The 12,398-nt window shown below is 41.8% G+C and overlaps 1 protein-coding gene across 1 annotated transcript in view; it reads right to left on the bottom strand.

The window, feature by feature from the left end:
- Nucleotides 1-1,136: 1,136 nt before the first annotated feature.
- abhd17b (abhydrolase domain containing 17B, depalmitoylase) overlaps nucleotides 1,137-12,398 on the bottom strand; it is a 117,413-nt gene continuing 106,151 nt past the window's right edge. The window contains exons 2-3 of the mRNA XM_041185954.1: nucleotides 11,977-12,156; nucleotides 1,137-4,653 (exon numbers count right to left, since the gene is read on the bottom strand). Of these exons, the coding sequence (XP_041041888.1) occupies nucleotides 4,434-4,653; nucleotides 11,977-12,156 (400 nt within the window). The 3' untranslated portion in view covers nucleotides 1,137-4,433. The remainder of the gene's footprint in view (nucleotides 4,654-11,976; nucleotides 12,157-12,398) is intronic.

The following is a 12,398-nucleotide window of genomic DNA, read 5'->3' as shown; positions in this document are numbered from 1 at the left end:
TTTAAGCCTCAAAAGATTCCCTTTAGAAAATGGTTTGAGGACAATTAAAAAAAGGGAGAACCAGGCCAATTTATTGTTGAGTGCTATGAAATCAAAGAGGGAAATGAATTGGTGGTCATACTGATATGTTGAGATGAAAGTGTTGAATGAGGCTTGTATGGAACAAACATTGCCATGGAACAGTTGGGTGAAAGGCTGTTTTCTGTGCTGTAAGTTCTATGGAATGCTATCAACTGTAGTACAGAATATTTATAATCAACACATATGGCAAAGATTGCATGGAAGTAATCATAGCCAGATGGTGGATGTAATAACAGGACAACACCAGTAAGTACGTATAAATGTTACCACTTTTAACAAGGTTTTATTTATGAGAATATAATTATAACCATCATTTCATGGCTCAAAGCATGAGTTTTTTTTAAAAAAGAAAAATTACACTTTCATTATCCATATGTTGCCTACCTCAACATCATTTGAGGTAGCAGGGATGATCCTGTGACCTACCTACCACCCCCCACCCTGCACTCCGGGGAAAAAAAGGACTTATTCTGTGTCCGCACATGGGGGAAGTGTCATGCATGAGAGTGTGGAGGAGGCTGGGCTGTGGGGGAAAGGAGCTAACCTCAGCTTATTTTGATAATCATTTGCTCCCTGTATGTTTACCACAGATACACTATGGCTGGTGAGAAAAAACGAGAAAGCACAGCAAGTCTTAAAGGGCTGCCTGTTCCTTCAAACTCTTGCTGCTTGTGACTGAACAGTGTGGTGATAATGTAAGCTTGTTCAAAGGCCTGGGGGCATGTGGCAGATGTGAGCCCCTTCGATCAAGGTACAATCCGCACTGGACAACTTTATTGCTCATCAAACCTGCAGTGCAATCCAGTTTCCTCGGAGCTTGAAACATAGGCATGCACAAATGGGGGGCTTTATCTTCCTAGCGTGGATTTCCAGGCAAAACAAATCTACTAATTTTACACACAATTAACAGAGTTTTGAAATTATTTTGGCAAGATGTTGTAATTAGTCTCTATTTTCCTTCCCGAATCCTCCACACTTGATTGTAATCTGAACAGATGTTAACACCAAGGTCGAGGGGAAAAGATATACCATAATACTCATGTGTTTTAAATCAAAGTTTAATTCATCTCTAATAATAAAAGTACCAATCTGTCTGCATCAGGTAAAACAGAAAAAAGCAAAACAAAGAGGTACAGGTAATTTCAATTTGCTCAGTAGTCAGTACGGTAAAAAGGATGAGAGAATTTCATTTGCCACGGGCCACTCCATTTAACTCACATTTAAACAATGGTTACATAAAACACAGATTTCACGCAATTTTAAAGTGGTTTAATATATGGCACCTATCTGTTTAGGCTGGTAATGTGCAATTGCTACTATCCCAGCTGTTCAAGTTATCCACCCAGCTAAGTAACCCATCCGTTTCACCTCATCCAGATCACCTCTGCTGCTTCTCACTGGATTTCTGAGAAGTAAGAGCCGGAAGGAGCTACAAGCAGTCACAATGCTCTTTTATAAATGTTGGAAATGACACACACACACACACACACACACAGGTGAAATATCATACCGGCACTGTGTTGAGAGCAATAGTCCATTCTGATGGATGGAACTGAGCTTACAATCCATCAAATTCAGGAAGAACACAGCTGATTGCGTGTTCAATTCCATTCATTTAAAAAAAAATGGATAACTTATTATTGCGATGTCTGTGCAACACAAAGATACATCCAGTCACTTGGAAAGACAGAACATGTGTTACAGTTAATGTATGAGTGTGGGGCATTTGGGTTCGGTCTTCCAACCTCTATGAAATGAGCACAAGTGAGGTCTTCTTCCAATCTGGCATACTACTGAGGTAGCTGATCAGCAGTGCCAGGGGCCCACATACACAGGAGAATTCTGCTGCCATTTGGGCAGATGAGATTATCCTGGGTCTGTGCAGTGCCAGTGGATTTGCAAATGGGAGCATTTATACCAGAATGCTTGCTGAAATGTGCAAAACTGAACTATCACATCTGGGTTATAAATTCATGTTGGATTTTAGCTCAAAAGATCAACAAGTGAGAACAACACAGTATGCATCGTGAAACTGCAGGATAATATGTTAATTCCATGCTACCAGCAACATGCCGAATACTTCACACAGCGGGGGCAGTTCAAAGAATGAATACTACAGATATTTTCCAGCAATGAGTGGATTCAGGGTGGGTTAAGGAATACAGATGGATGCCAATTACACTTTGAAAGACTTATCCGGAAGATACCAGGTCCTTTTTCATAATCAGTCTTTCAAAATGAGTACTTCAGCAAAGTATAACAATTGGCTCCTGAAGTACTGAGCTCTGAATATAGCGCTACCAAAACAAAGCATGTTGCATCAACGCTGGCAATGCCTGCTTGCCGCTCCTTATTTGACACTGAATGTATAAATCAGACTTGTACAGTTATTCCACAGGCAAGATACAAGTGACTGCTAAATAGCACTTCATCATGATATACAGAAATATGGGATTATACATCAGCATAAAAATTCAAATACAAGAAATACAAGCATTTACACGTTCACATTATTAAAAAGTCATAATTCCATAAGGCTACTCCGAGTACCATAGTGTTAAAACCTGACTCTTCCGTTAAAGAATTCAACACTCTGCATTAACCATTTAAATGCATTCACTCCACATTGCCCTATAATTGTTAGAAAGCTTAACATACACAACACTAGGGGGACAAGGGACACGGTTTTTGGGGGTGGGGGTGGGGTGGGGGGAGAATACATCAGAAAAGAACGCTGTATTACAGTATGTTAGTTATTTTCTGTTAAAACCATCCTCTATCTAATTAGATTAGTGTCCAATTCTACATGACTTGGCACCCCCCTGCAGCCAGCCCTATCCCATCCTCATGAAAAGGTGGGGGGGGGGGGGGAAAAAGAGAAAAACTACTTCATCATAAGAGACTTTTAAAACAAAATGGAAAAAAATACTTCAAGACAGGGACATTAACTATGTTTTACCTACCATCTCCCTTGTATTTACATATAGTACATGATGTGTGTTCTGAAACCACAGTTTATTCACATGATCAGCAAAACAAAATCAAAACCTGAGTGGCCACAATTTGTCAAAATTGTGCAAAAAAATTGTATATATAATTTTTCGGTTGAGCATCTTAGTAAATTCGGCACTTGAAAACGAATCCCCGTGCACTGAAATTTATAAAAGAAACGCAGCTGGAGAATTTTAAATGCTATTTTAATGTCAGCTTTCCCCGAAAAGCTGCATGTGTTATTTGACTGCATCGAATTTGCTCAATAGCATGAGCCTTGTGTAATGGGCAAATGCTTCTTGTTCTTTCAACTTTGAAGGTACTGCCCCTATGCCCACCCACACACCGCCTCCCCCTCCCCAAAGTACTTCTCACCTCCAGTCCCCTGCTAAACACATAATTGGAGCATTGAATAATTCAGCAGCTACATGTCTCAGGCTTGTATTACATTAGATTTTTATTACATATTAGTATAAGTATGACTGTTGGAAATTCAAGTCCTTTCACCGAATTGAAAAACGCAGCCTGCACTATGGTCTTCACACATTAATATCTGGTCAGCTTCCTGAAAAGGGTTTGAGCATAAATAAATAGTGTAGATTTTATTAACACAGCATTTTAGATTTAAAATATTTTAATTATTTTTTAAAAAATGACTGTAATCCCACTAAAGATTTTACATCATAGGTGAAAATGTACACAACAGGATCGATGCCTTGATTGAGAATTTTACACCACAAGGTGGAAACCTGCTCTAACATATGGTCACCAACCTGAAACATTAACTCGGTTTCTCTTTCTCCACAGATGCTGCCTGACCTGTTGAGTGAATTTCCACCATTTTCTGTCTTTAAATTTCAGATTTTCAGCATCCGCAATACTTTTGCTTAGTGTGAAAACTGAGGTTGATTTACTAAGATGTATTCCAGAAGGCCTGTTCAATCCAATTCTCTTCCTAATTGATATGTGAATCCATTTGGCAATATACACAAAGCAATTAACCAAATGCATGATTACGCGAGAAAACATTTCATACAGTACATTATTAATCTCATTTCTGAACAGCAGAATGGGGGAAGAAATGTAATTTTTTTTTAGGGTGTCACTAAACCAATTTGACAAACTGACTACATGCTCCAGTTTTTCTTATAAATACTGGCATCAATTATCACTATTTTTTATGTTTACAAATCTCTATAATCCTAAGGGCAGTACTTGATTTTGCAAACAAAGCCCTCTTAAGGCTGTTCTCTCTTAGAATATAGTTGCATATATGCTTTGACAATGAAAAAATGGAAAGCAGTCTCAATTTTTTTTTAAAAAAAGCCAAAAAAAAAAGCCCCTGCATATTAAAATTTCATTTAAGAATTTGTCAGTTCTTGAGAAACAAACTGCTTCAGTCTTTCAAGGTACTGTCCGTAAAGCTCCACGTCATTGTGACCAGCTCCCTCCACCCACAGCGGTTCTACTGGCCTCTGACATTGTTCATACAATGCCAACCCATGTGAGAAGTCGATGACTTCATCTTCAGTTCCGTGGATGACCAGCACTGGAGAGGCTATTTTCGAAATCTTGTCGATGCTGTCAAGAGAAATTAAAATTCACAGGTTCATTGATAGTTGTGGTGGAGGGGCAACTGGTTTACTTTATCAGAAAAGGCCAGTAAATTACATATAATTACTGCTGTTTCAGCCTCTTTCCCACATAATGCTTTGCTTCAGCTAATCTTGGAGACTGCCATTAAAACAAAATAGAAAACTGATCAGAATAACCTTGGAATTCACTATTAACCATTTAATTGCTGCACTGCTACTGCAGGATCAAGCTCCACTAGCGTAGCATAAAACATATATTTTAAAAATCAGCATGATTCAAGAAAGGGTGAAATTCAACACCAATTAATATAAATCAAATTTAAGAATCTGAAGTCAATCTTGTTATAACTTGAGGCTTAAGATTGTTTGTGCTTTGAGACTGTATCTTTTAAGAAAAATGAAGAGGGTCATATGACCTGTTCTGAAGTCTGGCTGACAGCAAGCCCAGATGTGCTTGTTTGCTAGAGATAAGAGGGCCCAGATTGTTTTACTGGGAAGGAGGTTATTTAAATTCATTCGTGGGATGTGGGCATCGCCAGCTGGGCCAGCATTTATTGCTCACCCCTACCCGCCCTCGAGAAGGTGGTGGTGAGCTCCTTCTTGAACCGCTGCAGTCCATGTGGTGTAGGTACACCCATACTGCTGCTATGGACAGAGTTCTAGGATTTTAACCCAGTGACAATGAAGGAACGGCGATATATTTCCAAGTCAGGATGGTGAGTGGCTTGGAGGGGAACTTCGAAGTGGTGGTTTTCTCAAGTGTTTGCTGCTCTTGTCCTAGATTGTCGTGGTCATGGATGTGGAAGGTGATGTCTGAGGAGCCTTGGTGAATTCCTGCATGTACCTTGTAGGTGGTACACACTGCTGCTACTGTGTGTTGGTGGTGGAAGGAGTGAATGCTTGTGGATGGGATGACAATCAAGTGGACTGCTTTGTCCTGGAAGGTGTCAAGCTTTGAGTGTTGTTGGAGCTGCAGGAAAGTGGAGAGTATTCCATCACACTCCTGATTTGTGCCTTGTAGATGGTGGACAGATTTTGGGGAGTCAGGAAGTGAGTTACTCGCCAGAGAGTTCCTAGCCTCTGACCTGCTTTCATAGCCACGGTATTTATATGGCTAGTCCAGTTCAGTTTCTGGTGAATGGTAACCCCCAGGATGTTGTTAGTGGGGGATTCAGTGATGGTAATGCCAATGAATGTCAAGGGACGCTGGTTAGATTCCCTCTTGTTGGAGATTGTCATTGCCTGACACTTGTGTGGTATGAATGTTATTTGCCACTTGCCAGCCCAAGCCTGGATACTATCCAAGTCTTGCTGCATTTGGACATGGAGTGCTTCAGTATCCGAGTTGTGAATGGTGATAATTGTGCAATCATCACTGAACAACCCCACTTCTGACCTTTGATGGAAGGAATGTCATTGATGAAGCAGCTGAAGATGGTTGGGCCTAGGACACTACCCTGAGGAACTCCTGCAGTGATGTCCTGGAACTGAGATGATTGACCACAACCATCTTCCTTTGTGCTAGGGATGACTCCAACCAGCGAAGTATTTTGCCCCCATTTCCTATTGACTCCAGTTTAGCTAGGGCTCTTTGACACCACACTCGGTCAAGCGCTGCCTTGATGTCAAGGTCAGTCACTCTCACCTCTAGAGTTCAGTTCTTTTGTCCATGTTTGAACCAAGGCTGTAATGAGGTCAGGAGCCGAGTGACCCTGACAGAATCCAAACTGAGTGTTAGTGAGCAGGTTATTGCTAAGCAAGTGCTGCTTGTTGGCATTGTTGATGACCCCTTCCATCACTTTACTGATGATTAAGAGTAGACCGATGGGGCAGTAATTGGTCTGGTTGGATTTGTCCTGCTTTTTGCACAAAGGACATACCTGGGCAATTTTTCACATTGCCAGGTAGATGCCTGTATTGTGGCTGTACTGGAACAGCTTGGCTAGGGGCACAGCATGTTCTAGAGCACAAGTCTTCAGTACTATTGCTGGAATGTTGTTAGGACCCACAGCCTTTTCAGTGTCCAGTGTTTTCAGCTGTTTCTTTGCATTGGCTGAAGACGGCATCTGTGATGCTGGGGTCTTCCAGAGAAGGCCAAGGTGGGTCATCCACTTGGCACTTCTGAATAAAGATTAAGAAACATAAGAAATAGGAACAGCAGTAGACCATTCGACCTCTCGAGCCTGCTCCACCATTCAATAAGATCATGGCTGATCTGCTTGTGTTTTGAATTCCATATTCCCATCTAACCCTGATAACCTTTGATTCCCTTGCCTAACAAGAATATATCTACCTCTGCCTTAGAAACATTCAACGACTCCGCCTCCATCGCCTTCTGAGGTTCCAAAGTTGTACAACCCTCAGAAAAAATTTCCCCTCATCTCTGTCCCAAAAGGGCAACCCTAATTTTAAAACAGTGACCTCTAGCTCTGGACTCACCTGCAAGAGGAAACATCTTTTCCACATCCACCTTTTTAAGACCTTTCAGGATCTTGTATACTTCGATCAAATCACCCCCCTACCCCCCCCACTCTTCTAAACTCCAGTGGAAACAAGCCCAGTCTGTCCAACCTTCCTCACAAGGCAACTCATTCCGGGTATCAATCTAGCAAACCTCCTCTGAACCACCTCCAACGCATTTACATCGTTCCTTAAATAAGGAGACCAAAACTGCACACAGTATTCGAGATGCGCTCTCACCAATGCCCTGTATAACAGAACCATAACATCTTTACATTTATGTTCAATTCCTATCTTAATAAAGGATAGCATTCCATTTGCCTTCTTAATTACATGCTGTACCTGCATACTAATTTTTTTTGACATGTACTACAGCACCTAGATCCCTCTGCACCTCGGAACTATGCAGCTAGTCTCCATTTAATACTCTGGTCTTTTATTCTTCTTGCCAAAGTGAACAACTTCACATTTTCCCACATTAAACTCCATTTGCCAGATCTTTGCCCATTCATTCAACGTATCCATAACTGTCTCCTTACGTCCTCTTCACAACATAATTTCCTACCTATCTTTCAGTCATCTACAAATTTAGCTACCATGCGTTGCTCCCCTCAACCAAAACATAAATGTAAATTGTAAAAAGTTGAGGCCCCAGCATAGGCCCCTGCAGGACTCCACTTATCACATCCTGCCAATCTGAAAAAGACCCATTTAAGCATACTCTGTTTTCTGCCAATCAGCCAATCTTCTAGCCATGCTAATGTGTTACCCCTACACCATGAGCTTCTATGTTCTGTAATAACCTTTGATGTGGCACCTTATCAAATGCCTCCTGGAAATCCAAGTGCAGGATGTCTATAGGCTGCCCTTTATCCACAGCACATGTTACTCCTTCAAAAAACTCCAATAAATTGGTTAAACATGATTTGCCTTTTACAAAACCATGCTGACTCTTCCCGATTACCTTGAGCTTTTCTAAGTGCCCAGATATAATCATCTTAATGATCAATTCTAACACCTTCCCCATGACGGACGTCAAGCTAACTGGCCTATAGTTTCCTGTTTTCTGCCTCGCTCCCTTCTTGAATAGTGAGGGGTTATATTTGCTACTTTCCAATCTGAAGGAACCTTTCCAGGATCTAGAGAATTTTGGAAAATTAGCACCAGCGCATCTCATTAGCCACCTCTTTTAAAACCCTAGGATGTAGTCCATCAGGACCAGGAAATTTGTCAGCCCGCAGCTCCAACAGTGTGCTCAGTACCGCTTCCCTAGTGATTGTAATTTCACCAAGTTCTTCTCTCCTTTTCACCTCCTGATTTCAGCTACTACTGGAATGTCTTTTGTATTCTCTATAGTGAACACAGAAGCAAAATATTTGTTCATTCCTTCTGCCATTTCCTTATTATCTACTATTAGCTTCCCACTGTCACTCTCTAGAGGATAACACTCACTTTTCTTACTCTTTTCCTGTTTAAATACCAATAGAAACTCTTGCTATCCATTTTTACATTTCTAGCTAGCTTTCTCAGTCTAATTTCTTTCTCCTAAGCTTTTAGTCATTCCGTTTTTTTATATTCTGACCAATCATCTGTCCTGCCACTCATCTTTGCTTAGATATATGCTTTTTCCTTAAGCTTGATGCTTACCTTAACTTCTTTAGTTAATCACGGATGATGGGTCCTCCCCTTAGAATTATTCGTTATAGATTGCTGCAAATCCTTCAGCCTTGTCTTTTGCAGTGATATGTTGGGCTCCCCCATCATTGAGGAAGGGATTATTTGTGGAGCCTCCTCCTCCAGCAAGTTGTTTAGTTGTCTATCACCGTTCAATGTGGCAGGGCTGCAGAGCTTAGGTCTGGTCCGCTGGTTGTGGAATCACTTAGTTCTTCTATTACTTGCTGCTTATGCTATTTGGCATGTAAGTAGACTAGTGTTGTTGACACTTCATTTTCAGGTATGCCTGGTGCTGCTCCTGACATGCCCTCCTGCACTCATCATTGAACCAGGGTTGATCCCCTCCCTGGCTTGGTGGTAATGGTGGAGTGGGGGATATGCCGGGCCATGAGGTTACAGATTGTGGTCGAGTACAATTCTGCTGCTGATGGCCCACAGTGCTTCATGGATGCCCAGTCTTGAATTGTAGACCTGTTTGAAATCTATCCCATTTAGCATGGTGGTAATGCCACACAACACAATGGAGGGCATCATCAGTGTGAAGATGGGACTTCGTCTCCACAAGCACTGTGCAGTGGTCACTCCTGCCAATACTGTCATGGATGGATACACCTACGGCAGGCAGATTGGTAAGGATAAGGTCAAGTATGTTTTTCCCTCTTGTTAGTTTCCTCACTACCTGCCACAGAGCAGTCTTGTAGCTATGTCCTTTAGGACTCAGCCAGCTCGGTCTGTAGTGGTGCTACCAAGCCTCTCTTGGTAACGGGCACTGAAGTCCCCCACCCAGAGTACATTCTGCGCCCTTGTCACCCTCAGTGCTTCCCCCAAGTGGTGTTCAACATGGAGGAGCATTGATTCATCAGCGGGGGGGCGGAGGGTGGTGGTGGCGGTGCAGGGTACATAGTAATCAGCAGAAGATTTCCTTGCCCATGTTTGACCTGGTGTGTGATGGGTTCCAGAGTCCATGTCAAGGACTCCCAAGGCAGCTCCCTCCCAATTGCATCTCACTGTGCTGCCACCTCTGGTGGGTCTGTCCTGGTGGTGGGACAGGATATACCCAGGGATGGTGATGGTGGTGTCTGGGACATTATCTGTAAGGTACGATTTTGAGAGTATGACTATGACAGGTTTTGCTTGACTAGTCTGTGAGACAGCTCTCCCAGTTTTGTCACTGGCCCCCTGATATTAGTATGGAGACCTTTGCAGGGTCGACAGGGCTGAGTATGCTGTTGCTATTTCCGGTGCCTAGGTTGATGCTGGGTGGTCCATCTGGTTTCATTCCTTTTAGAATTTTTAGTGGTTTGATACAACTATGTGGCTTGCTGGGCCATTTAAAAGGTTATTTAAGAGTCAAGCACATTGCTGTGGGTCTGGAGTCATATGTGGGCCAGACCAGGTAAGGATGGCATAGGAGACATTGATGAAACAGATGGGTTTTTACTACAACAGTTTCATGGTGGTCATGACACTTTTAATTCCAGATTTTTAAAAAATTCAAATTTCATTATCTGTTGTGATTTGAACGCAGGTCCCCAGAGCATTACCTTGGGTCTCTGGAATATTATTCCAGCAACAATATCACTACGCCACCGCTTCCCCCTAGGTGCAAGGTGCTTACAGCCTGTGTGCCAACACTGGATAGTCTGTGAGTCTCCAAAGTCCCAGAAAAGTGTTGAGAATGTTGGTTAGTAAACAGTTATTCTTTAAACTGTCCATTTAGTTCCAAAAAGAGAGAGATTTGGGCTCTCAAGGATAGCTGGTCAGCAACTTTACCTAGATACAAGGCCGATGTAATGCACATTGCCATGGAAATAGGCTTTGAGAAGGGAAGGCTTTCTCAAAGATCCATGTAAACTCTTAGACAGGTTAGTCTGCCATGGTCCAGAAGACAGACACCAGTTAGAGGCCAACAGTTTCTAAGGTTCACTGCATCCGAATGTAGGTGAAAGCTCGTGCTTGGATTGAAAAGACCAAATTTGTGGGGAGTTAGAACAAGACTGGAAGTTTTGTGTAGCTTTAGATAAGGGGTTCTGGAGTTAAAAGTTTCCAGGCTGGGAAAGGAAAAGATCTGTGAGGGCACTAAGACCTCACCCTGCATATTTTTCATAAAACATATATAGATATCTTCACGGCTATTTCTAAAATTTTAAAAACTGGGCAAAGACCTTTTAAAATGGCTGAATCTATGTCTGTCTGCAGCTCTTGAACAAAAGGAGCTACCTGGCAGTATCAAGGAAACTTGAACCTCATTATCTCTTAAGAGACACTAATTACCTACTGTGGACTGCATAGACCAAATTCAAAGAGAGCTATACAAAGGCCATCTGCATTTCATAATACAGGTTGGCCAACTAGCATTTAATCATCCGCTAGGCCAAAGGGCCCTGCAACCTTACTTTCAAGTCTTAATGGTTGGGACATTTAACAATCTCGGGGACCCAGACGAGGGATACACATCCCTTATCAAAGACAATGTGAAAAGGTGGGAGTCATGTGACATGTGCCTCTGTTTGTAAAACCAGTAATACTGCCTTGCGAAATTGTAAGCTCATTTTGCCATTTTACCATCTAAACAGCAGCATCACAGAAAAATAAGCTCTACTCAGATTGAATACCTGGCTCCATCTACACTATTTCTGCTGGGACTCTTTACCATCGTTTACAAGACTGATTCATCTGTATGTGCCCATCTCATTATAAGAAATCAATTTCACTGAAAAAGCGAATTATACAGCATTGATTTTCAACCTGCTAGCCTCTGTGCAGGAATACTTCATTGAACTTTGATTCTGGACTCTGGAACCCACATGAAATATTATTTCTTTCATCTGTGGTCTCCCCACTGTAAATCTCTTTTTCTCTATCCCTCCTTTACTATATGAAAGCAATGAGGGAGACGTTGCCATCCCCCTTCTGCATTTTGAGCATGTGCAAGTAAACCAACCCTTTGAGTTTGTCCTATCCCGAGTTTGCTGTGGGGTTATTAATAGAAATTGGATCACACCAAAACTTAGGGGTTGGGAAATATGCCACCGCTTGTAAAGGGGAAGTAAATCAAAAACACTTTTCTATTTAAGGACATGTAGCGGGAGGAGAAATTAGTGCTGTTTAAATTCACTCCCTGGCACCACTCACCTCCTGATCGTAACAGAACATTGGAAGAAAAATCACTTACTTGGGGAACGCATCAAAGCAGTAGGTCTTCTTGGTGTCTGGAAAGGCTACACGCATACCAGACATCAAGGGCGAGTGAAGGACAACCGCAGCACATTCATATCGAGCAGCCAGATCCACTGTAGGTACTGTGCCTATACTCTGACCATACAGGATCACATTTTCTGGACGAATCCCATACCTGTTGAATGGAAATTGAAGCTGCTTTAAACAGTGTTTTTGTTTTGATAAGTGTGCATGGTGCAGTTTAAAATAGATTACACATTTCAAACATTTTCTCATCAGACCACTATTTTTCCCAAAGTTCCACCCTAATTACATCAAACAATTACAGCCATTCAACATGCATTCTCTGTAGCTACATTGAGGATTAAGTAACTATAAATGCTTCTAAAATGAACACTCTCACAATACTAACTTTAT

Source organism: Carcharodon carcharias, chromosome 4 (assembly GCF_017639515.1).
Source record: "Carcharodon carcharias isolate sCarCar2 chromosome 4, sCarCar2.pri, whole genome shotgun sequence".
NCBI lineage: Eukaryota > Metazoa > Chordata > Chondrichthyes > Lamniformes > Lamnidae > Carcharodon > Carcharodon carcharias.
This window is presented reverse-complemented; position numbering and strand designations above follow the sequence as displayed.